Below are 26010 nucleotides of genomic sequence, written 5' to 3'. Positions count from 1 at the left end.
TACTTCTCACTTAAAAATACATGTATATCATAAATGTGGTTCCACCTGAAGAAATAGCCTTCTGTTTTACCATTTTTGCTGGCTGCCCTATAGCTCATTATATAAAATGTTGGTTTTTTTTCTAACACGTCGCCCATTTAACTTTTTGGGGAGTTGAGAACTTTTCCCTATTATAAACAACATTGCTATGAGTATTCTCAGATGTACATCTTTGTGGACTTGTCTGATTATTTCTTTGAGCTAATTTCCTGGAGTCCCAGGGTCCAGGAAAATATGTACATATTTCCATACTGCTCTTGTGAAAGAACACTGTACTAAAATTCACTTCTACCAAGAGTATACGGGGACATCTATTCTCCTAACTTCATACAGATACTGAGAATTGTCATTCTGGTGGCCAAAAATGCCCTTTAAGCATTTTCGTTTGTAGGTCTCTGATTCTTAATAAGGTTGTATACTTTCAAAATACATGCATGGTCATTTGTGTCTCTTCTTTTGTAAACTCCCTATTCATATCCTTTCTTTGCTTTTCTACCATTTATGTTAACCAACCTTCCTACCTTCCTTTCTTTCTTTTACTTTAAAATTTTTAAAAAAGATTTTATTTCTTTATTTGACAGACAGAGATCACAAGTAGGCAGAGAGGCAGGCAGAGAGTGAGAGGGGGAAGCAGGCTCCCTGCTGAGCAGAGAGCCCGATGTGGGGCTCGATCCCAGGACCCTGGGATCATGACCTGAGCCGAAGGCAGAGGCTTTAACCAACCGAGCCACCCGGGCGCCCCTTACTTTAAATTTTTATTTTAATTCCAGTTAGCTAACACTTATGTTAATCTTTATTCTTGACTTGAAAAAGCCCTTTTTAATAAGCATATGACATTTTATATTCTATAGGTTACAAATATTTTTCTATTGCCATTTGCCTTTTAAATGTATAAGATGTTTTATTTTCCTATTTTATTTTTGTGTAATTAAATCTTGATATTTTCTTTTGCTTTCTTTTCTTGTAGTTTCATGCCAGAAAGACCCTACACATCAAGATTTTATAAACACTCTCCTATATTTTCCTAATAACATACGAGTTAATTTTTGTGCATACAAATCTTTAATCCATTTGAAATTTATCTTGGTATCTTATGGGAGATAAAATGCAATCTTTTCTCCAGAATATTTACCAAATCTCCAATTTCCTAATCTATATTCGCTCTTAGATATCCCTCAAAGATACGTTGAGCTATAGATGTTCTTCTCCCTTCCATCTTTAAAAAAGATTTATTCATTATTTTAGAGAGCAAGAGATTGGGTGAGGAGGGACAGAGGGAGAGGGAAAAAATCTCAATCAGACTCCCTGATGAGCTCAGAGCCCTACTTGGGGCTTGATCCCAGGACCCTGAGATCATGGCCTGAACTGGAACTAAGAGTGGGATACTCAACTGACTAAGCCACCCAGGTGTCCCCCCTACTCCCTTTCTTCTTGCATGTTTGCTAGCTCAATAAATGGTATTACCAGCATCTTGGGTTTTTCTGGGCAGAAACCAGGGACTCATTTTGTCCTTTCGTCCTCTTTTTCCTTAGCTGCATCCAAACACCAAAGAATCCTAGAACCTCTTAGATCCTCTCGCTTCCTGGAACCAACACTGGGCTGCCTTCCTCTTCTGCCTACATTAGTGCAGCCCCTCTAACTGGTCTCCCCACACCCCTTTGCCTTTATCCCTAATGTAGTCCCCACACTGTGGAGACCTTACGAACTGATCTCTAATCCTGTTGCTTCCTACTTAAATGTTGCTTATTGGCATTCATTGTTTTTAAGAAAAAGATCAAAGGGGCACCTGGGTGGCTCAGTGGGTTAAGCCTCTGCCTTCGGCTCAGGTCATGATCTCAGGGTCCTGGGATCGAGCCCCGCATCAGGCTCTCTGCTCAGCGGTGAGCCTGCTTCCCTCTCTCTCTGCCTGCCTCTCTGCCTACTTGTGATCTCTCTCTCTCTCTCTCTCTGTCAAATGAATAAAAAATTTAAAAAAAAATTATAAAAAAAAAAAGAAAAAGAAAAAGAAAAAGATCAAAGCCCTTAGTGTGGTTGTCCAGACCCTAGCAGTCTGGCCCCATCCAGCATTTCCAGCCTTGCCCTGGCTGGTTCCTGAACACCCGAGTCAGGATCTTCTCAGTAGTGTCCTTCCCTCCAGGACAAAGACAAGTGTCCTTGCCTCCTGGTCCCCTCTGCTCCCCCTCCCTGCCCCCAGGCATCTCTCCGTGGTACTCACCCTGATCAGAGGGTTCCGACCTCACTCTAAACTGGTCTTTGAAAACAACAAATGTCTATTTCCCTTCAGCCCTGGTGACTGTTCTGGCTGCAGAGGACCACAGAACAGTTCCCAAAGTTGTTTGGAGAGTGCTGTTAATATCCTTTACAGAACACTGGTCCCATGAGATGCTTCTTGGAAAAAGCATCTGTGGCTGAATGAATTTGGGACATGGTACCATGTGGGTATTCATAAAGGATGTCTGGGAACTACAGGCTCTGAGAGGTCGTACAGTAAGGAATTTTATTTGCCTTTGTTTATTTTCCAAATATTTTTGATCATAGAACCTTTCTTCCCCTTTAAGAAGAACCTAGAGTATTCTGAGAATTAACATGCATGGAAGAGTCTGGTGATAAAATACTCCCTCCCACCACGTAAGGAGTGATGCTGCCTGTCCTCTTTGAATTGCTATCTTGGCACCAAATACTTTTATTTAACCTGAGAGTTCGCAAAACTTACTCTTGTTCCACTATTAAGTACTCAAAAGCCCCCTAATTGACTAAGTGGAGTGAATTAGACCAATCATTATTACGTAATTAGACATTCAATCCAACGGCACATTTACCTTATGAGATTGGCTTTTTCAGCTTGGGTTTATTTTGCTCTTCTTCTAGGGTGTTTAGGGGAGACGTTAGATTATTGATTTGAGGCTCTTCCTTATTTCTCATGTGTATAATTTGGAGCCATAAATTCACCCTTCAACACTTCTTTGGCTGTTGGGGGCACCTGGGTGGCTCTTGATTTTGGCTCAGGTGATGATCTCAGGGTCCTGGGATTGAGCCCCATCTCAGGTTCTGCACTCATCATGGACCCCGCTTGGGATTCCCTCTCACTCTCTCTCTCTAAAGTAAATAAATAAAATCTTAAAGAAAAATATTATTTGGCTCTGTCCCACAGATTTTATGTCATATTTTCATTTTCATTCAATTTTGTTTAGGTCCCTTTAGATTTTCTCTTTCATCTATGGAGTATTTGTAAGTTGTTATGTAGCTGGGCCTTGTTTTTTTGTTTTGTTTTTTTTCCCATGGACTTTTGGGCACTCCTGAGTTGCTGGCTTCTCCAACATCTGGTCTGGAACATAAGAAGCCAGAAGAAAACTCAGGAGCTCACCGCCACGTTGTTCCATGGATCCCGAGTTTCCCTGCCAGTCTGTCTCTTCCTGACCTCTCAGAGTCTTCTCATGTTTGTTTTCTTTTCTTTTCTTTTTTAAAGATTTTATTTATTTATTTGATAGAGAGATAGAGAGCACGAGTAGGCAGAGTGGCGGGCAGAGGGAGAGGGAGAAGCAGGTTCCCCCCTGAGCAGTGAGCCCGATGGTGGGGCTCTATCCCAGGACCCTGGGATCATGACCTGAGCCAAAGGCAGAGGCTTTAACCCACTGAGCCACCCAGGCACCCCTCATGTTTGTTTTCTGTATAAGGTTGAGAGTTTTTGCTTGTTGGAAGAGTAGGAAAAATATTTCTGTCTCACCATTTTGGAAGCAGAAATCTCATTCTGGCTGCTTTTAGGATTTTTCCTTGATTACTTACTTTTAACAAATTAATCACGATGTTCCTTGGTGTGATTTTGTTAGTGTTTATCCTGCTTGGGATTTGGTGTAATTCTTGGATCTGTGGTTTTATAGTTTAATCAGATTTGGAAAATTTTTAGCCATTATTCCACCAAATATTATTTTATGCCCTACTCCCCTTTCCTGGGACTCTAATTACATCTGTTAGACTACTTAAAATTGTACAACAGGTCACTGAGTTTATACTGAGTGTAAAATATTTTTTTTCCCCTGAGACTCAGGGTATTTAGCTCCTATTACTGTTGTCAAGTTTGCTAATTTATTCTGCAGAATCTAGTCTGCTGTGAAAGTCATCCAGCATTGTCTTTAATTTCAGATACTGGATTTTTCATATCTCGATGTTCCATCGGTTCTTTTCTATATCTTTCATTTCTATCCTCATTTTGTTCATGGTTTCCTTCACATTTTGAGCAAATTCCTTGTTTACTCAACATCATCCATGATTTCTGAACTTGTGTCTTTGGACTGATACTTCTTTCGGTTATGGATTACATATTCCTCTTTCTTTGCCTAGCTAACAGGCCTTGTGTGGATGGACGGTCATTGGGAGTTATTGAGTGTTTGGGTTTTTTGTGTTACTTTTTTTAAGTGCTGGCCTTCCCACCATCCCCCCCCCTCCCCCAGCAGGTATGTAAGTTACTTGCTGGCCTAAGTGATCCTTTCAAGGTTTGTTTTTCTATTTTGGGGAATAGGTCTGTGGTCGCCTTTCCTCTAGGATAGAGATGCCCTAGGACTGAGGTGCTGCTTTTTTCCACTGAAGCGCTGGGTGACCAATGAAATATGTGTTTTCTGACTTGGGAGACTTTGAACACAGGCCTCTAAGAGCTTGGGGAACTGCTCATACTTCACGGTGTTTGCCAAGGCTGTGGAGTTCCAGTGTACTCACACACAGGATTCAGCAACAAACTCAAGGGGATGCAGGACATCTCTGATGCTCTTTTTCTGACTGGCTCTATCTTCTTTGGGACGCTGTCCCACACGTTGCAGCTACCTCGTCTCCCACAAAGTCCTGTTGTCCTTGGTTCAGGGAAACACTGTGTTCTCAGTCGGCTGCAGGCAGGAAGCCAGGACGATCATGGTACTCAGCTGTTCTGTTTTCCCTCTCTTGGGTGCACTGCCTGTTGCCTAATGTCTTAAAAGTGTTTTTCTTTAAATATATATTTCATCTGCTTTACTGTGGTAGGCCAAGAGAGCTTTCTGTCACTCCATCACAACGGAAGAAGTTCCAGATAATTTTTAACATTCATTTAATCTGGAATAAAGTATCTGGAAGCAGGAAGGAGATATAGTTAATGTACCCATTCCCGTACCTGGCACACAGTAGCTCTATATTTAATTCTCGGTATTCTGATTATGATGATTTTCATTGATATCATTCAGTGTGGGCTGTATTAATCGAAGGGTTTACTCACAGCCGTGACTTTTTAATTTTTTTCACTTTAATGGATCTGAGTAAAGCATACAGAATTAAAGAGCACATGTGTAAATTTGCATAAACACTATCAAATTTTGATGCCTACTCTGCACACTGCTTCTTAGAAAGTAATAGATTGAAAAGCAATTGTAAAAGATTTAAAGCTCAGACTCCGATTTCCAGCCTTAGTCAAGTAGAAATTTCATTATGTATTCTCTTTACAAATGTTACTCAAGCACAACAGTGATTTAAAAGTAATTGATTTTTTTCCCCGACTCGAATTAAAAAGAAAGTAAGTGAGTCAACAAAAAAGTCATCTGGCTCAAGCCAGCAAAAGCATAAAGATTTATTAAGTCAACTCTGAGTAAGGCAAGGTGATATAATACACCAAGAACTCTTCTAAAATAAGCCAGAATGCATATTGATTGAGTGGAATGGTAGGGTGCACAGAAAAACGTAATACTCATACTATGGGGAACTTGAAATGAATTTACATACAAATGAATATACATACAACAGAGTCACTCTCCATGGTTTATAATAAATCTTCAAATACCTTGCGTAAGACTGATGTCAGAAAGCGTGATCTCTGTAAGGCAGAGAAGAACGGTCATGTTTGGGAGTCTTTTGGTTGAAAATTTGCCTTGAGAATCACCCTGTCCATATCCCTATGCCGTGCACCATGCGTCTCCCCAGGGGTTGGCCAGAGCACCTGTGCTGTGGAAGTAGCTGCTGGCTGTTTGCATCCCAGACTGGCGTGGAGTTGATATCATTAGCTGGTGTCATTTAATCCATCCCCAGTGTGGCCCTAATAGCACAGTGATGAAGAAATCCAGACAGGGATAGGCTTGGGACTCTCTCTGGTACCCCAGCCCTTTGGATCCCAGGTTTTAGATATTTCATCCATACCTACGAGTTCATTCCATTTCCCCCATCATTCTCTATCTCTGTCAAATCCTTCCAATCTGGGGGTTGGGGGGCGCCTAGGAGGAGACAAACTTACAGACCGCGGACTTCTCCCAACTATATTGGCTCACCTTGGAGATCCAAGAACCAGTACATGCATTAGGGTTAGTCTGGACCCTGGGTTGGGCATTTACCTCACTGGTCCAGAAAGCTCTGGACCAAAGCAGGAACAGATGGGCTGGACTAGCTCAAAGACTGCCCGGAATTTAGGGGATCAGAAGGGTTTGATGCTGACATTGGACTTGCGGAGCAGAGGGGAGTTTTTGAGTTTTGCCAGGAGGTGAAGTCAGGTGAGTCACGGAGAAGTCAGGCTGTTTCTGCCTCTGCGGCTGCAAAGGTAACAGGGCATCTTCTTGAAGAAAGTGCGGTTTTCAGATGCCCAGCTCAAGACAGCCATTGCCTAGTAAATACTTCAATTAAGCTTGTTTTCCCAAATGGTTGGAAAATAGTACTGGTGTATATATATTTGTCAAGGCCTTTGACTTAGTCCTTTTCATGTTTCTCAGCACGTTCTTGTTTATATGTCTCCTCAACCAGTCTGCCACGGAATGCCGGCTGTAATTGGTTAGTCTGTGCCCTTTCACGCTCAAAACGATCGCCCCATTAATAGCAAGACAACCTTCGGAATAGGTTAGTGAGAGGCAATCAATTTCATGTCTCTCCCATTGATGTAAATCACTATATTTATTGTGGGAAACACTCACTTAGACACTACTGAATTACAATCAACCTAGGAGGGCCTCAAAGTAGTAAATGTTTTATTCGACAGATTTCACTTAGTTAAAAATAAAATAGTCAGATGCCAGGTAAGAAACAAGCGTGAAATGAAACAGACACGAAATATATCAGCGTGAGATTCCTGCTCTAAAATGGGCTGGGAGTGACATATGGTGGTTTTATAAATGTGAGGTAAACCAGGAGCAGAGAGGAAAGTACTTTAATACTAATTAAGTAAGCCTAGAAGTGACTCTCCACACATACATGGAAGCATTGCATTTGAAAACCGACAAAATACTTGATTTTGCTCCTTGGCTTTAGTCGAGGATTGTAGCAGTGCTGGGGAGGGGGTTGGTTTGTTTTATTTTTTTGAATATCACTTTTTACATGTTTCTAAGCAAACAGAGATATATTTTTAAAGTTCCTTTCTCTCGTTTTTCAAACTCTTTTTTTTTTAAAAGATTTTATTTATTTATTTGAGAGAGAGACAGTGAGAGAGAGCATGAGCGAGAAGAAGGTCAGAGAGAGAAGCAGACTCCCCATGGAGCTGGGAGCCCGATGCGGGACTCGATCCTGGGACTCCAGGATCATGACCTGAGCCGAAGGCAGTCGTCCAACCAACTGAGCCACCCAGGCGTCCCTCGTTTTTCAAACTCTTAAGAGAGATTGCCTCAATTTGAAATGTCCTGGTCCATTCATTTGATGAGACGCCTTGCGGTTCGAGACACATACCCATCTTGTATTGACTTGTAGTATGGCTTAAACTCAGTAAAGTGGCTTTGTTTGTGTAACCTGTGAGAACAAACTATTTCCTGTAAGTTGGTGTTTGGACCACCATGACATCAGCCTATGGTCTAGTTTGTTAGTTTAAACCAGTCTCTCTGATGGGGGCAGGGGTGCCCTAGAATGTTGGGTCTAGACAGGGTCAAGAGCTCCATTTTTTCATCATGGGGGAAAGACAGGCTGGAGTGAACGTGAGCTTCCCTGGGGCCATCATTTCCCAGGGGAAGCTGAGTCAGGGCTGGGCTAACCCTAGATCTCAGAACTGTCTTTTCTTTGTGGGGTGGGGGGGTGGAGAGGCGCTGACGCTTTTCCTTTGCATTTCCATCTTTCCCAGAAACATAGCCAGGCATTTGGAAAATGAAGTAAATGTTCATAATTGACTCTGGCTAGGCATACAGCTGTGCCCTAGAACTATCCAGAAAATAGTCAAATATCCAGGCTCACACACTCAAACACTTGGCCACAAAAAAAATATCACAAATTGTGAGTCTTTGGCTTTCTGGAGTTTCAGAAAAATAAATAAGAAGGTTTAGCAGATGAAATTCAAAATAAAATAGAGTTTAAAAAAATCAGGAACCCCCCAGTTCGCTTTTCCCATCAACCTCAAAAGGTTTATTCAGACATAAGAATCAGCCTCAGTTAACTACTTGACTTGACTAAAGGAGATTCTTTTGATGAGTGCCTTTCCCCCCCCCCCTTTTTTAGTTTGCTTAGGCAAAAGGTCCCTTGTCTGGCATTTTGGGGAGAGTTCCACACTCTAGGTACACAGCCAACTGAGCTCCGTTGCTAGAGACCATCACCCTGGCTTCAGATCGCCGCTTGGCCAGAGCAGTGATGGGTGACGGTGTCGCTGGGGCAGGCAGCTGTCATCACCACGTTTCTTTATCTCTGTAGGTGACGAGTGTGACATTGACATAAATGAATGTGACAGTAACCCCTGCCATCACGCCGGCACCTGCCTGGACCAGCCCAATGGTTACACCTGCCACTGCCCCCACGGCTGGGTGGGTTCAAACTGCGAGATCCGTAAGTATTTTTGCTGGTATTTAACCTCGCATATTCATTCAATGAGAAGAGGATGCTGAGCATGTCCAGGTGGCCCCTGTCAACAACAGATGGGCGGTGAGCCAGAGAGCTAACCTGAGTCACCCGTGCCCCCGAGAGTCCCAGAGGAGTACCTTTGCTTGTTGCTCTATGCCCTTCCCCCTCCTTCCTGAGTCTGAATCCAGCCTTTCTGCTGGGATGGGAATGTGCAGATGTCATCCAGAGTTCACGGCTCCTAAGACAGCCAAAAATGTGCCGAACAGAGGAGCATTAGAATCGTATCACAAAAAAGAGTCTTTGTGTTAAAAACATGCAAAAACACACAGAATAGAAACTCGCTTTGCATTTATGTCTTCAAGCGTCTTCAAATGTGTTAGGTTCCATCCGTTGCCTGGAGAACAGTCCAGCGAGGATGAGGGTAAAAGGAAATCAGAAAAATGTTTCGAGCTGTGGAGAGTGAAGAGTTCTCTCTTAAAGATAAGCCCACCGAAGTTTGAAAATGTCATAATCAAGATTTCATGTATTAAATGAATGGACCTGCTCTAGGATGGAGGGGAAAATGAGAAGCTCTGTGGAATTCGGTTTTCCAGCTATTTGGGAAACTGTGAAAAGTTCAACCCTGAATTTTCACTGAAATTCGTCAGGGCTGTTAATCTTCCATAAGGTCCCCCTCCTGGCCTCTCTCAGCCCTCCTGCCCTTTTCTTCGGGTAGAGATGGCTCTCTGCTCTGCGAGTTTGGGAGAAGGCAAAAACATATGCATAGCCCTGTCTGTCTGTCCATCCGTCTCCTTCTGGAGCTGGCCTGCTGTGGCCTCTCCTCCTCTGTTCTGTGTTTCAAGAACGACCTCCCGTGGGTGGTCCAGCAGCACCTACTTGGGCCTGTCTCCTTCCCAGTATGGTTCTGAGGTAGGGGCCACATTCTCCAAAACCAGTATGACCAGTAATGCTCTCTGGGCTCCTCCCTGCTTACTTTTTGTCTCAGAGCTTCAGAGGGGAAGAAAGTCATTGTTTTCTGGTCTCCCTGTCATTGACTTTCCTAAGCACCCCTGGAAAGAGTGGTTGTAGGACCAAATGGCCTTGCTGAAGATGGGCGGGAAGTCCTGTCTTGTTGAAGAAAGACACAGAAAGGGATTCCATGGTCCGAAGGCCGATGGCTACAAGCTGGTGTAGGATGTTAAGTCCAGTCGGGTCAAATCTGTTGTTGGAAAGCATCCCAGACTTGGATGAGCAGGACTGTGGTTCTTTCCCTGGCAGGACACTCATTGTGTGGCTGCATTGAATTATGCCATGCCTCAGTTTGTTTACCCATAAAATGGGACCAGTTTTCATTCTGAAATTTGGCAATGCTGTTGGAAATGATAAAGATTGTGCCTTGGGGCAGAGTAATACCTGCTTATAACTTTTAAATCTTAATTATGAAAATAAATGGGATAGGAGAGTATGGATAAAAAGTCAGGAACACACAAGAGGCCCTTAAAAAGTTTTTAAGCAAGGCAACATAATTATAAAAAATTGAAATTTTATTTCTCCAGTGATGATGATATAGGCAAAAGATATACAAAGATGGAATAATTGAAAGGGTAAAAGTTGGCTTCAAATTCTAGCTCCATCATGTGACCTGGACAAAGAAAATATACTTCTTGGGGCCTTGACATTCTCACTTATAAGATGGTGATGGGAAGATGCCGTGAGGCGAATATGTGCAGACTTCTGCTATGCAGTAGGCACTAAATAAATGCAATTTGCTGTGGCTTATATACCATGAGCTCCACCTTGGAAGGGCCAACCTTTGACAGCTGTCTTTTTAGATAATGCATGCCCAGGGCGTGGGCCACACTGAATGGCCAGGTTCGAGGGGGCCCATCACACATCTTGGTCCACATGAGGGCTCTCTGTTTGCCCAGAATAGCACTTTCCATTTGATGATCTCAATTGCACCTCTCCATTAGGCCAAAGGTGCTAAAATCAACGTCATCACAGATTAAGCTCTGCTAGGTCTGGGTGTTGGATGCTTCCACCCTTGACCCGAGTGTAAGAATGGAGAACGTGCAGCTGAGGTCTGCCATGACATGTAATGACATGTAACTGCAACTGGTGGCCAGCATCTAGAGAACTGGATCTGAATCAAATGGGACGAACCCAAGGACCAGGAGAGGAGAGTGCCTGGGTGGTACAAGGTCAGGTGGGTAGATCCCAGTGGGAAGGCTCCGATGTGCACAGAGAAGAGGGAGAACTGTAACCCATATAGCTACATAGCACAGAAGCCTCCAGAGTTGTCAAAATGGTGGTAAAGTAACCTCTGATCAGTCTGTCCTCTTCCTCCAGAGGCCACATTGTCTGCCTCCCTCTCTTGCTTAGTCTGTTTCAGCCAAAACATTGTCCTGTTTTCTCTTCCGTGGACGGGTCAAGTTTGTTCCTGCCTTCAGGGCTTTTGCCTGTGCACTGCCCTGTGTCTGGAGTTTTTAGATTTTAGCACAGCTGTCTCCTCTGCACACTGACTAACTCAATAGTGAATGTTTCCTAGAAATTTGCCCTTTTAGAGGCAAACTGTTCCCTGATCGGTAATAAGGAGCAAAAAAACTAGCCGACCATAAAGATTTACCAAAACCGCCCAGAGAATTGATCCAGAACTATCTAAAAGGATCATTTAAATAGCTCTAGTGTTTTATCATTACTCTGAAACAAATGCAAACCCCAAGTCCTGGAAAGTAACAAAACAGCCTGGGAAAATTTTCACGATCCGCCATCCATTCTTACCAACTTGGGACTGACAACAATTTTGTTTTTGGGTTTTAATAAAAATTTTACCTTCCTAGAGTCAAGATCTAACACTTAAAATTCCTATAAATGTTTCTGTAGTGCTGTTTTGTATCGTCTGTGTAGGAGCTGTGAGGTTTATACAGTTAGAGGTGCAGTCAATCTTGCTGACCAAGAATAGCTGGACAGTAAAGGACAATGAAGGGTTGAATCTATGGTTAAACTATTAAATTAATGGTTTTCTGCAGTTGACAAATAGGTGAACAGGCCGTCCTGGATTTGTAATTCAACCTATAATCAAGGGCCTCCTACTATCAAATATTGAACACTAGGCCCAGGAGGTAAAGACTAATGTAGCAAAACAAATAAATAAAGATTAATGAAGCAGTCCCTGGCTTTAGGAGCTCATAATCCATGGTGGCGGGGGGGAGGTGGGGGTGTCATGATACGGGGTGCGGTCACTGTAGGTTTTCTGCAGGCTGCTCTAGGAACCCAGGGAAGGGGCCCAGAAGGAGTCTACATGGACATCTTGGGACTCTCCTCCCCAAAATGCATGAAATTTCGTAATGGTTGAAGAAACCCATGAAATGATTATATTACACAGAAAGTCCTTATCATACAAATTGGTTGGGTTCTTTGGTTCTCATTTTCGTATAAACTAGGATACTTGAAAAATAAAATTAATTAATCTTCCACTTCCTCCAGACCTCCTCTTCACTCCCGCAAGGTAACAATCATTAGCCATTTATTGGGTCTATTTCCAGATGTATTCAGTCAATTTTGCAAGTCCTCATTTCCTCCCACACAAATGGGACCATTCTATACATACTGTTTAGCATCTTGTTTTTCTGCTGAATAATATACAGAATGTGTATCCATGTTGGCTTAGGCAGATCTCCCTCACTGGTGTAACCCCATGTGGCCCCCTGTCTAGCCTCTAACCCTTTCTTTATATGCAGCCAGAGACATCTTTATTTTCTTTTAGTTTTCTAAAAATACATAGCCTCTTTCCTTTTTAAAAATTTTTCAGTTCTTTTTATTGTGGCAAAATACACATAACATAAAATTAACCATCTTGATCATTTTAAGTGTATAGTTCCGTGGTACTGAGTACATTCAACCTGTGCGCAACCCTCCCCATCATCCATCTCCGTAACTCTTTTCATCTTGAAAAGTCGAAACTCTGACCCCATTAAACGATAACTCCCTGTGACCCCTTCCCGCAGCCCCTGGCAATCGCCATTCTAGTTTCTTTGTTTCTTTCTTGCTGTTTTTTAATCTCCCCTTTGCCTCATGCCCCAGGCTCTGGCAACCACCATTGTACTCTCTGTTACTACGAATTCAGGTTTCTTTTCTCGTTAGATTCCACATATAGGTGAGCTCATGCGGTATTTATCCTTCTGTATCTGAACTGTTTCCCTTCGCATCATGGCCTTGGCTTCCTCCACGGGGTTGCAAGTGTAGGGGTGTCTTTTCCAAGCACAAATCTGAATACTGAGACCCTCCTTCCCACCACTGCTTCCATCCCTGCCAGTGCCAAGCTTGTCTTGAAGACTAAAGACTGAAGGCCACACTGGGGCCTGTGGGACCTGCGAGAGAGATCCCTTCCTTGCTCCAACAGCCTCTGGCTTGCTTCCGCCAGTGGCCACTCTGTTCCCCTTCCACTCTCCTGTCCTGTTCCCCACCTCCTCCCAGGTCTTGGCCTGGGACCCTGTTCCCTCTGCTCTCCCCTGTCCTTCATTAATACCTGCATACCTATGGAGCCCAGCTTCGTGCAGACCCTCACCCCTGGAGCTCTCCAGACTCCCTGGTGAGATAGCGTTTCCCCTTGTCCTTGCCAGTAGCATTGCAGAGGTGGTCCTTCATTGGCTTGGCATGCTTGTATGTCTGCCGCTACTTTGTGACCATTTTTTCTTTGTCCCTGTACCCCTCAAAAGACTGGGGGCTTCAGAAGCCAACTGTCTACTTTCCCTCACTCTATATCCTGGAACCCAGCACGACGCCTAGTACATAGTAGGTGCCAAATTAATGGTTGTTCAGCAAACAGATCCTACAAAGGAGGTGAGCTCTTCTTTCCATTCCTTTCCTACGCCTTCCTCTTCTGAAGACTAATGAGAGCTGTTAATATTTTCCAATCTCATTGACTTCCTTGCTTGTCCAGATAACTTTTAGGTATAGAAAACAGAAGGTAATTTGAAATTGCTCCTCTCGAGGAGACTAGAAGCAGATGGTCTCAAAATCATCTGCTGTCTGCTGTCTACACAGCATACACTCTCTCTCTCTCTACGTAACACAGGTGAACACATCAACTAGACTGGCTACATTCATGTAGGTAAATTAAAAACCAGATACAGGCAGTATGTTTTAGAGTGAAATTTTCAAGTCTCATGACAGCCCTTTTGGTGGAGTGGAGGTGGGTCTGGTGTTATCCTCAGCCTGGCCCCGGAAGGCCTCTATCCCCTTGAGCAGCTGCTCCAAGCCCAGCTTCTCTACCTCGCTCAGGGTGCTTTGTTTAGGGCCTATTGAAGTGTTAATGCAAAAACACTTTGAAAAATACAAAACCCAGAAACGAATTTAGTTGAAAAGTAAATACAACTGGTCCGGCAGACCCATAAGTGTGACATTTTCCCCAGAACCGTCTGTGTGCGTGTGTTCTGGGTCACGCACCTACTGGAGCCGATGGGATGAATCCGGCCAGCACACTCTGGTGCACCGTTCCTCCCTGGCCTGCGCTAGAGCTGGCCTGTAGTAAGGGATTCATGCAACCGAACTCCTGGGACACAGCAAAGCACTAGGGTCACAAGGGTCTTGGGACTTCTGCTGGGACCGGGTGTGGCAGCCGCAGCCGCCTGGTGCAGAGACACTCTCGGCTTCCAGACCCAGGAATCAGATCCAGCCCAGTTCCAGCCTGGTTAGTGTGTCCAGCAGCCACACTCACTTCTATCAGAAAAGTGTTAGCTGACAGTAAGGTAGGGGGAGAAAAAAAAAAAAAGGAGCAGGGGTTGGGGAGGAGAGAAGCAGAGCTTTTTGGAGGAATTTCGAGAAAGTTCTCCCAAAAGTACCAGCAGCCTGGAAGGCAGAGTTTGGGGAAGTAGAACGGATGATCAGAAATGCAAGCAGTGTGGGCAGCTCAGGCCTGGGACACTGTGCAGAGCATGTAACCCGGTGTTGTCATCTTTAGTGGCCATGAGGTTGTGTGCTCGCTGCGGATACAGGGTTGACACGATGTGGGGCTATTTACATGAAGGCAGGTGTCAACTATGAGGGCTCATCGAGAACTCCTGTGGCCCTGCCACGGGGATCGGAGTGGAGCCCTCTACCCAGCCGGAGGAGAAACAGGGCTGGCTTGGCTGTGTTGACGCTAGATGGGTGTCAGAGCGTACTCTGAGCATTGGACTGCAGCCTACAACTGAATTTTTCAGAGAATGTTGAAATACAGGGAAACCAAGTGAGTCATGCTCCTCTTCCAGCCAGAAAAATGAGTGTCTCTCTCCGTGCGCACCAGGTGTTGCCAAATGAAGGGGCTATGACCTGCGATGGAGGCTTAGTTCGAGCTTCACAAAACACCTTCTCCCACCCACGATGATCATTACCTTGCCGTGATTTATGCCGGTCCATATACCCATCTGTGAGGTCATTCGGCTGGAGCAGTGAATGCTCTAGTAGTCAGCCTCTCGGGCGGCATGGGCTTCGTGAGCTCGGGCAGGCAGCCTCGGGTGGCCAAACCAGACCTCAGGGCTCTTGGTAAAAACTCAGGAGTCGAAAGATCTGGAGGCAAACACACTTCATTCATCTCATTCTTCTCAAACTTTCAGGAGCCATCAGGGCCCTCTTCCCATTAGGCTTCTAGGAAAGGGCTCTGCACACTTGGCCTTTGCTTGGGGATCTGCCCATGCTCTTCTTCTGACTGTCACTTTTCAAGGTAAAGAAGAGCTGGTTCTCGGGTTCCATGGCCACTGAGGATGTAGCTAAGAGGAGGATCTGAGTACCCTGAGATCGCAAAACTCTCACGGTGCATGGCTTGGTGAGGAGCATTTTGTGGGAAGACAGGCCCTTCCACACCCACCTCTGAATCCCATTTCTGGGCACCTGGAGTCCTAATGTGCGAATGATGGCATGGGGCTGGTGCGGCTGTGAGTCATGTAGAGACAGCCTCCTCTTCCCACATGAGTTTCACTTCTCTCTGGTCTTATCTAGCCTTTTTTATTGTCAAAACTTCCAGTCCTGTTCATATCATCCAGAACATTCCACGTGTGTGCAGGTCCACAAACAGGACATAACGGGGCACTCTTGACCTGTTCCAGGCAGGAGATTGTGTACCTTCTTCCGTTTATTTTCCTACTCAGACAGACTGGTGCTTTTTTTTTTTTTATTTTTTATTTTTTTAGATTTTTATTTATTTATTGGACAGAGAGAGATCACAAGTAGGCAGAGAGGCAGGCAGAGAGAGAGGAGAAAGCAGGCTCCCTGCCGAGCAGATAGCCTGATGCGGGGCTCGATCCCAAGACCCTGAGATCATGACCTGAGCCGAAGGCAGAGGCTTTAACCCACTGAGCCACCCAGGCGCCCACAGACTGGTGCTTTTTGAAAGGGCGCAAGGCAGTGCTCAGTAATCCTGAGCTCACAGCACAAGCTTCAGAGGACAGTGTCTTCCTCCCCTTTATCCTCTATCCCTCTTCCAACACCACGCCTGCTCCTTTTTAGGACCGCCCAGCAGCAGACTTTCTTCCTGTTCTTGACATGTTCTTTAATTTGTGCTGCCAGCCAGCCATGGGGTACCTGTTGCTATTTTCATCCTGTAAACGAAGAAACCAAGTCTCAGGGAGGTTAGGTAAATGTCACAGCAGGGATTGACAGCAAGGTTGGTGTGGTCCTAAGGCCCACACTTCTACTATTGCGCTGGAAGATAATTCCATGGATGTTTTCTTCCAATAACTTATTGCTTATTTTAAAATATTTTTGTAAAAGGACTGCGTTATTCCTTTGAAAAAAGCTGGAAAAGACTGAGAAGTGGAATGAAGGAAATAACAATGGCTTATAATCCTGCCTCCTGGTGATCTCTGTTATTCACGTGTGGCTGTGTGGGGCAGACGCTAAGGATTTGGATCTGGACTTGAACTCACCCAGCTAGTGATGCCAATTTCCCGTAAAGTGGAGAGAGAGAAAATAATGCATTTTCAATTGGTCGTAATGATTTTGTAAAAATTATTTATTTATTTATTTGACAGACAAAGATCACAAGTAGGCAGAGAGGCAGGCAGAGGGGGGGGGGCAGGCTCCCCGCCGAGCAGAGAGCCCGATGCAGGGCTCAATTCCAGAACCCTGGGATCATGACCCAAGCTGAAGGCAGAGGCTTTAACCCACTGAGCTACCCAGGTGCCCCAGGATCATGATTAAGTGAGATGTTTTCAAAGACTTAACATAGTAGGAAGACAACAAATGTTCATCGTTCCTATCACCCTGTCTTGATCTTTTCAGTGTGTGGATAGACACTTGGAGCTCACGTGTGACTGTACCCTATGTCTAGGTCCTGTTCGGTCCACTGCTTTTTTAATTTTGTTAGAACAAAATCATCTCTCTAGCTCACTGAGAGCTGACTATTTAGGTGCCTTCCCAGTTTTTGACTTTTATAAATTGTTTTTCGGCTTGTGGGGTGGAGAGAGGGTATGGGACTGGGCCTCTGGCTAGAAGCTGTACCATTTTCTTTCTTTAAAAAAAAACTTGAAAAAAAAGTAAAGTAAAAAGGGTCCAATAAGGGGCGCCTGGGTGGCTCAGTGGGTTAAGCCACTGCCTTCGGCTCAGGTCATGATCTCAGGGTCCTGGGATCGAGTCCCGCATCGGGCTCTCTGCTCAGCAGGGAGCCTGCTTCCCTTCCTCTCTCTCTGCCTGCCTCTCTGCCTACTGTGATCTCTGTCTGTCAAATAAATAAATAAAATCTTTAAAAAAAAAAAAAGGGTCCAATATGAACTTTATTAACTTTGAACAGTGTTAACTTTGAGTGGTGAATACTTGGGGGTTGTGCTTACTTAATGAACCGCTTTGAAATGTGTAATAACTGATCATTTAACATTTCAAAAATTGGGATGCTGAGATGAACATCCTTGTACATAGGGCTTTATGCATTTATAGGATCATTTCCCTAGCATACATTCTAGAAATTAGAATTTCTGGATCAAAAGATACTCCATGAAGTCTACACAGGGGGCCGTGTATCGATTCACATGTCCTCACGTCTGCACCCATGTCAACTGTGGATCTCAAAAATCTGAGATAGTATTTGGGAACTCATAGAGGAATTGCATTCTTGGAGAACTATGAAACTGAACACTCTTCTATTTTTATTTTTTGGTGGATTCCTTTTTATAAGCTTTGCCCATTTTCCTATGGTGTGTTTTTGGTTTTTCTTAATGATTTATAAGATGCCTTTATATGTTAAGGGCATTAGCCTTTGATCTTGATTATGCATGGAAAAGAATTCTTCCCAGTTTGGACAGCCCTTACATCTTGGGTTGCCAAAGCAAGGACAGCGAAGACCTCCCCATTCCAAAGGCTATGGCTCACATTCGGTCATTTGCTTATTTTCGCCTCAGATCTCCAGTGGAAGTCGGGCCACATGGCGGAAAGTCTCACCAACATGCCCCGGCACTCCCTGTACATCATCATCGGGGCCCTCTGCGTGGCCTTCATCCTGATGCTGATCATCCTCATTGTGGGCATTTGCCGCATCAGCCGCATCGAGTACCAGGGCTCCTCCAGGCCAGCCTACGAGGAGTTCTATAACTGTCGTAGCATTGACAGTGAGTTCAGCAACGCCATCGCCTCCATCCGGCATGCCAGGTGGGCTGCGGGGGGAGGGGGTGAAGGGGGAACAGGGCTGAGGGAGATCCCACTTCCACCTGTGCATTCCCGGGATGGGGTGATGTTCTGAACAGGACTGCACACCTGCAAAGAAGATTTCACAGACGAAAGCAGAGGTTTCGTCTAGGGGGAGGACAATGAAGCTGCTTTGTAAGCAGCCTCTTTGCATTTGCTGCTAGCTTTCTGTTTTCATTGGATGCATTCATTCATTTAATTTGTGTTTATCTGCGTTGGAAATAGCCGATTCTTAATCACGGTATAGGAAACATTTTTTGATGACTGCTTTTTGGAATGTCTCTAGCTACGTTCTTCAAACAGCCTGGATAGAAATAACCTTTGATTTAGAGACTTACTTCAGGAGAGACAAACAGCTATCATTCTGCTGTCAGTGTTCATATCCTATAACATGGTATCCTTTTCTGAGGAAGGACTGCTGGAGAGACAAGAAGGGAGTGTGGTACCACAGAGAAGGCATGAGTTCCAACTACCCCATTACCTGACTCGCTTTCACACAGACCAGTCAAGCCTCCACAAACACTGTTCCCTCAACTGAAAAAAAGACACAAGTCCCCCTGCTTAGAGAGTTAAGGCAATCAAATTAAATTATAAATATTAAAGAATTATGCAAGCCAATAACACCATATTTATTTCTCTATTATAACACTAAAAAAATCAGCTACTCTAACATTTTGTTGACTTCTGGAAAGGACAATTACTACCCGAACAATCACGACAGTGTTTGTTAAAGGACAGCTATCTTTTCTTTTAATTGCTAGAACAATGTAAAGCAAACAATTCAGAAAGTCTGGGCAGTAGGCAAGAGCGGGCTGAACTTGGTGGCTTAAGATTGGGGCTCACAAGAACCAGTAGCTGCATGACCTTGGCTGAGACATGGTGTACTGGTCTTGCTCAAAACACATGCAGATCCAAAATCCGTCCGAATGGCATAGAAGCTGAGAGGTTCAGAAAGTTTGCCTTCTTTGTGAGAAATCTCCAAACCCAAGACTCCCATCTGACTGGAATCGTGCCACCTTGGTGGAAGCAAAAGTCCAGCCTTATTCTCCAGGGAGAGGAGCCGCTGGAAGGAGAGAGATTGGGAGGCATGGATGCAGCTGCCCCAAGGCCGGGTGGGACAAGGGTACCTTTTTTCTGAGAGCTGCACCCACCTTACTTCTAGAACTGTGAAGGAGAAGGGGAAGGTGCATCTCCTTCCAAGTCGGGGCCCACGCGGCTGCTCCTCCTTGACTCTCCAGGGCGAGCTTGCTAACACGGCCTCCAGGAAGCCCTGAGACCAATCCTGCCGGCCTTGTTGATTTGACTCCTACCCCGACTGGCACATAAAGGGCCTTTCCTCAGGGTCCAGCACATAGTGGGCCTGACTTACTTGAATTTGAGGTCTGTCATTTGAAGGACAGTCTCTGTTAGGGGTTGGTGTATGGTGTCTTGACATGCCTGACAGGTGGCTTCATTCTAAGGCAGCAGTCTCGTAAGGGGCCCAGATGGGAGGTGGAAAAAGGAGAGGAGAGGAGACAAGCTTCTCTGTTGCTCAAGAGCCTTCTCTCTCCATTCCCAAGGGTGCTGAGTTCACCAGGGAGGAGCAGAATTGGGGGCATTATACTGGGATGTATTGGGAGACCCAAGGACTCAGGCTCCCTCCAGCCCCAGAGGGACCTCTGGCTAAGATTCTTTGTGTTCAAGGGATATTTTATTTCAGCCCTGGAATAGTTTAAGATAGATTCTTCTGAGCTTCCTGCTTACATACCCTGCTCGGAGGATGTTCAACTGGATAGTCTTGGAAGGAAAGAATGAACTTGAAAACATTTACAAACCTGGTTCTTATTTGGTGCCGATTTTTATCAAAAATATTTTCTGCAGAATTCCCAACCAAAAAGCTCCTCCATGCACCAGTGACTGCAGATAAAACCATTGAAGTCAATACAATACCTTCCCAGATATCTGGAACATTCCTTTATAAATGTTTATTCAGCTATGACCTGTGGTTTCTACAGCATGGCTCCTTCGAGGTCCTGGCTGGGTCTCTGGCCCCTTTCCACTCCCTTATCCTGGAAACCCTAGAAAGGCATTGAAAAAATATTACCTCCTCCCTAGTTTCTAGCAGTGACCTAGAGCTAAGGCCCCTTTCACAGCCTGTCTCCCAGCTGCTGGCCCGGGGGTGACACTGGACCAGAATGACTGTGGCTTAGCTGCCACACGGGATGAATCCGAGTGGGTCACCTGTGACATTCATGAGGGACTGAGGAGGGATGTGGCGATTCTGACGTCAGCACTCGGTTGACGCCGGTGCTCCCTTTTCTCTCTCTCGTCAAGAGTCCTCTGTCCTGTGGCTGCTTTGCTCAGGCTGGAGAGAGTTTGCAAATGAGCAGCGGGAGTGGATAGGCCTTCCAGGTCCTGGAGCGAGGTCCCATCTCCGGGAGGTTACTCTCTGCTCCCCCAGCTCTAAGTGTCTGATCGCAGACCACAACAACAGAATAGCTGTGAAAGGTTCCAGCCTTGTTTTCTCAAATAGCACCTTGGAGTTTGGGCCTTTCTCAAGGTCAGGTCATCTGCGTTCCCTGCGCGGTGTTTTATCTCTTGACTTCCAGGACAGTATGAACTAGAAGAATGCAAGTTCTTTGATCCGCCTCACAACTGGTTTGCAGTACCTTGTAGTGAGATATGGTGTACAAGACTTGTCACTGGGTATGTTTGAGACGTCAGTGACAGGAATGCTGCTGTTGCCAGCACTTGCATTACGGTGTCCAGTTTTGGTCGCCACCGCCGGACACTAGGCTAAATCCTTCAGAGAAAGGGACCATGGGCGGGTCTTACAATCTTCATCGAGGGCCTGCCAAATCTCTTAGAATTTACAGACCTTACATTGCCTTGCTCTCTATGACTACTTAGCTCTGCCTTTGTAGTACCAAAGTAGCAGAGATGCATTTTGAAGGGGGCTCAACTGCATTCCAATAAAACTTTATTTAAAAACAGGCAAGAGGCTATAATTGGCTTACAATCTCTATACTTTGTTAACCCCTGGTCTCCATGATAATTTTCTCTATTTTCCAAATTTGCTTTTTACATTTAAAACATATCTTTGTGATAAGAAAAAAAAAAAAAACAAAACAGTGTGTTACTTGAAGGAATAAATAAATACTCAGGCCATGACACAGGCAAGCTCTTGCATTGGTTTGGTGCCTGAAAGTTTAAATGGAATTCTGTGGGGATTAGCTTATTTCTTAACATCCACCCAATTCTGAGACACTAAGGAAATATAAAAAGCTGTTGGGGTTAAAAATTTAAGTAGGAATACATGTTCATTTTTTTACTAGATGTGAGCTTGTTCCTGTGATAGGTGTAGGAGATTCAAGGAAAGTCCTGTTTCATCTTATTGTGTTTTAAAGATTTTATTTATTCATGAATGAGAGAGAGAAGGAAATTGAAGAGGGGGAGGAGCAGAGGGAAGGGGACAAGCCGACTGCACGCTGAGCACAGAGCCTGGCACTGGCCTTGATCTCAGGACCCTGAGATCATGACCTGAGCCAAAACCATGAGTCGGATGCTTAACTGACTGAGCCACCCAGGCACCCCTCGTTTTTTTGTGTTTTAAAAGCCATTTTCCTTCTATGCGGTGGATACTGCACTTTGTGTAGAAGTCTGTGTGTCACCTAAGGAATTTGGTTGAATATGTAAGGAGCTAGTTAAGTAATAGCACAGGGATTCCAGCTCCAAGATAGCGCTGGGGGCAGTGATTAGCCCTTTTAAAACCAGGCTACCTTTGTAACCAGCGTTATACCTTATGACCCATACTGGTTTGGAGCTGATCTCATTAGCACCGTTCACACAGCCAGTGACTTGTCTAAATACGAAACAAGGTTCTCGTTCTTTGGTTGACTCCGTGCAAGTATGGTGGCCACGTGGCTCCTCGTGACTGGTTTCAGCTCTTGCCTCATCATGCTCAGTGGGTCTGAAACACCTGTCCTCAAACCTGCCTTGTCGATATTCAGCCCCGTGATGACAATTTAAGACGACAGCCCTTTGAAGGATAGTTTGTTGGCGGATTGCATAACATGGAGGCATTTAACTTTCTAGGTTTTGGAGACACAGATTCTTCTTCAAACTGTGAAGTCATATAAAAATAAAATGGAAATTTTAAACACATAGTCAGCCTATCAGGTTGCTTAAAATTTTCCTCTTGGCCAACTGACTGATTAGTAGGCAATCTGTGATTTGCTAACCCTCACGTCCAAGTTCCCCCAGGAAACTGTCCCATGACACCTATGTGAGGATCCAGAGGGTTTTTCCCTGGGATTGCCTGACTTTTGAGATGAATCAATATTATTAGTGGTGTATTGTTACCAATGAATCTAGCTGTTTTATGAGAAAGAGATTGTAAAAATATTTGCATCTTAAAGTAACTTTGAAAAGTTTTAGCTTGGGGAGAATGTGTTAGGATCCAGGTGTCTTTGCCCTTTCCCTTTCCCCAGTCTCAGATGATGCTGGCCTTGCTCCATTTAGATACACAGACCATAGGCTGGACTCCAGTTCGATGTAAGCATGCACCAGCAAGGGTGCATGTTTCAGACATGATTGTATTGAAAGCTTTTTCATCTTATGGTACTATCCTTGGGTTTCTTGGTGGCAGAATGCATTAACTCTGTAAATCTGCATTTTGCCTGGTATGCACCTGGCAGTTTGTGCCTTGGTGCCCCCTAAGACCAGCAGATCTTGAGTGAATCAGAACACAGGATTGATGAATGTTTAAAACAAAAGATCCAATGAAGAATGCATTTCCTCCTTTCCCATTCCGTTGTACTTCTCCTCACTCTGTGGAAGACTGGCTTTCCAAGATAGCAGAGGGAAAAGAAGGAATGGGGGCCAGGGAGGTAGGCTGAAAGCCATGGTAAATAAGCCCCTTTAAGTCTTTGGGGTGCATCCTACCAGGCTTTTTAAAATGTAAGGTTCCTTACAGGTTTCTTTTTCGAACCTCATTGGACTTAAAACAGTTAAAAAATGTGGTCTATCCAAAGGATGAGGCGTAGTAGGTAAATGTGGAAGATTGTTTAAATGATATGGTACCCCAGGGACTTGAGGGAAGGTGAGGCCTTCCGTGGGAAGAGACCACCCAGAAGTTGAATTTATGTTAATAATCTTCCATCTTCAGACTGGTTTGGCAGGAAGTCCTGAAAATGGATTTTGACACCCCTGGCTTCCGGGCATCAGTCCTGCTGCTAAGAGGATTTAGGCATACACAGATCTTTTGGGACAATGGCTTGAACTCAGAGGAAAAAAGCCAAAGACCAAAAAACAACAATGGCTTGTGTGTGCGTGAGGTGTGGGGAAGAACAGGTGGATGGTGTTGGATGATTGGTGTTGAGTATCGTGACAAACATCTCCTTCTCTGAAGTCCTTTCCTCTCTCTGCCCTTCTTCTCATGTTGGGACCTCAGATGACCGCTGAGCCTTCCAAGCCTTCCTATAAGTCCCCAGGAAGACTCGTATGTTTCAGGCCCTAGAATGGATATAACTATCTCCAGATAGTTAATGGGTCTCAGAAGGAAAAGACATATATATGTCTTAAAACCTACCGTAGAGCTGTCAGGCCAGACTGCTTTGCCAGGATTTAACCTCGAAGCTTCAACATTCAATTGGACTCCACGTCTCATGAAATCCTTTTTTTACCCCCTGCACTGGAGACTAACATGCGTACTCGTTCAGTGGTGATACCCAGATCTCTTAAATTTCTGTGCTTGCTAGAGAATGTCTGTCTTAGGGTATTTTTATTGTTCCTTTTGATTCTTCAGTTTAAGTTATTCTCACTACGTGCCTTTCACAGGACTTGAGATCCACTGTTCCTCTAACTGGGATCCTCTCTCCCCTCTGGTTTCAGGTTTGGAAAGAAATCCCGACCCGCGATGTATGACGTGACCCCCATCGCCTACGAGGACTACAGCCCCGATGACAAACCCCTGGTCACACTGATCAAAACAAAAGATTTGTAATCTTTTTTGGGGGATTATTTTTCAAAAAGATAGGATACTGCCCTCATTTAAATATTTTTAAGAAAATAAAAAGCTTAAGAAATTTGAAATGGTAGCTGCGCAAAAGTTTTCGGGAGAATATCAAGGAACTAATTTTCTGCAGCTTTTAGTTTGGAAAAAATATTTTAAAAAAACACGAAATTTGTGAAACCCATAGACTACGTTTTAATGTACTTTCAGCTCTTTAAACTGTATGCTTTGACTAGTGTGTGCTGTCCCCATGGTAGATGCCGTCAGGAAACGCAGCTGGCTTTCTGTGGCTGTTGCAGAGAGTAAGTCTAATTGAGGAGAAGTTTCCATGTGATGTGTGAGTGCCGGCTTTCTGAGTAGTTAGGAAACACATGTAGAGTATGACCCATATAACAGTATACCCGTTAACCTAAACGAAGTCTGAAATGTTTTGTTTCGTGAATCAGAAACTAGTTGCATTTACTATTCCTAACCCGATTGAAATTAGCCTTTGCCTTATTCTGTGCATGGGTAAGTAACTTATTTCTGCACTGTTTCGTTGAACCTTGCGGAAATGTTCTCTTGAGTTCGTTCTTGTCATTTTCGTAACAGTCGTCAAGACAGGCCTTGAAATCGTGCAGCGAGAGGGCCTCGTGAGGCAAATTACGACCGCACCGAATCTATATTTCCTTTTAGGAGTCAAGGTTTTTATATTGTGAGTAAATTAAATTTACATTGGCGTTGTTTGTTGCTAAGAGGTAGTCAGTATAAGAGAGTACTAGTTCCGTAGTGAGTATTTCTCATAGTGCATCTTTATTTATATCCAGGACATGTTTGTGGCTGTATTGCATTGATATGTGCTTCTTCTGATTCTTGCTAATTTCACAGAATATTGAATAAATGTACCAAGTCCAGGATGCACTTGTCTCTCGTTCTTTTAAAATCATAAAACACATTTGGGGTTTGCTACTGCTGGTCAGTCTCACTGTTTTTCACATTTTAACTTTGCCAAGGAGCCTTTCCCTTTGCCCTCCTAGACCTCCTGATCTCCTAATTGCCAGAAAACCATCCTTACCTTCTTTATTTTTTTTTTTAGGATTTTATTTTTTATTCATGAGAGAGACAGAGAGAGGCAGAGGGAGAAGCAGGCTCCCTGCTGAGTAGGGAGCCTGATGTGGGACTCGATCCCAGGACCCCGGGATCATGCCTTGACCTGAGGACAGATGCTTAACCATCTGATCCACCCAGGCACTCCATACCTTCCTTTAAACATGAGAGATGGGGAAGAAAAATAACAAGAATTCTCCTTTTTTTAAAAAAATTTTTTAAAAAAGATTTTATTTATTTGGAGAGAGGGAGAGCTTGTGCATGCACATGAGGAGAAGGGAGGGGCAGAGGGAGGGGGGAAACAGTCTCCCCACTGAGCGGGGAGCCCAATACGGGGCTTGATCCAGGATCCCAGGATCATGACCTGAGCTGAAGGCAGATGCTCAACCAACTGAGTCACCCAAGCGCCCTTAAGAATTCTCCTTTTTAGCCCTTACTTCAGAACCTGTCCGCGATGTGCAGGGCACCTGCAGCCTCAGGAAATATCTCATATATGCTGCTGTCCAGTGGAGGGC

General features: G+C 44.5%; 1 protein-coding gene across 1 annotated transcript in view; it reads left to right on the top strand.

The window, feature by feature from the left end:
- Positions 1–25309, top strand: part of DNER (delta/notch like EGF repeat containing) — a 327654-nt gene extending 302345 nt beyond the window's left edge. Inside the window, 3 exon segments of the mRNA XM_047722680.1 lie at positions 8638–8769; positions 18135–18381; positions 24289–25309. Of these exon segments, the coding sequence (XP_047578636.1) occupies positions 8638–8769; positions 18135–18381; positions 24289–24400 (491 nt within the window). The 3' untranslated portion in view covers positions 24401–25309.
- Positions 25310–26010: the final 701 nt, after the last annotated feature.

This window comes from Lutra lutra, chromosome 3 (genome assembly GCF_902655055.1).
Source record: "Lutra lutra chromosome 3, mLutLut1.2, whole genome shotgun sequence".
NCBI classification, from domain to species: Eukaryota; Metazoa; Chordata; class Mammalia; order Carnivora; family Mustelidae; genus Lutra; species Lutra lutra.
The sequence above is the reverse complement of the archived record's forward strand: the minus strand, read 5'-3'. Positions and strand labels throughout refer to the sequence as shown.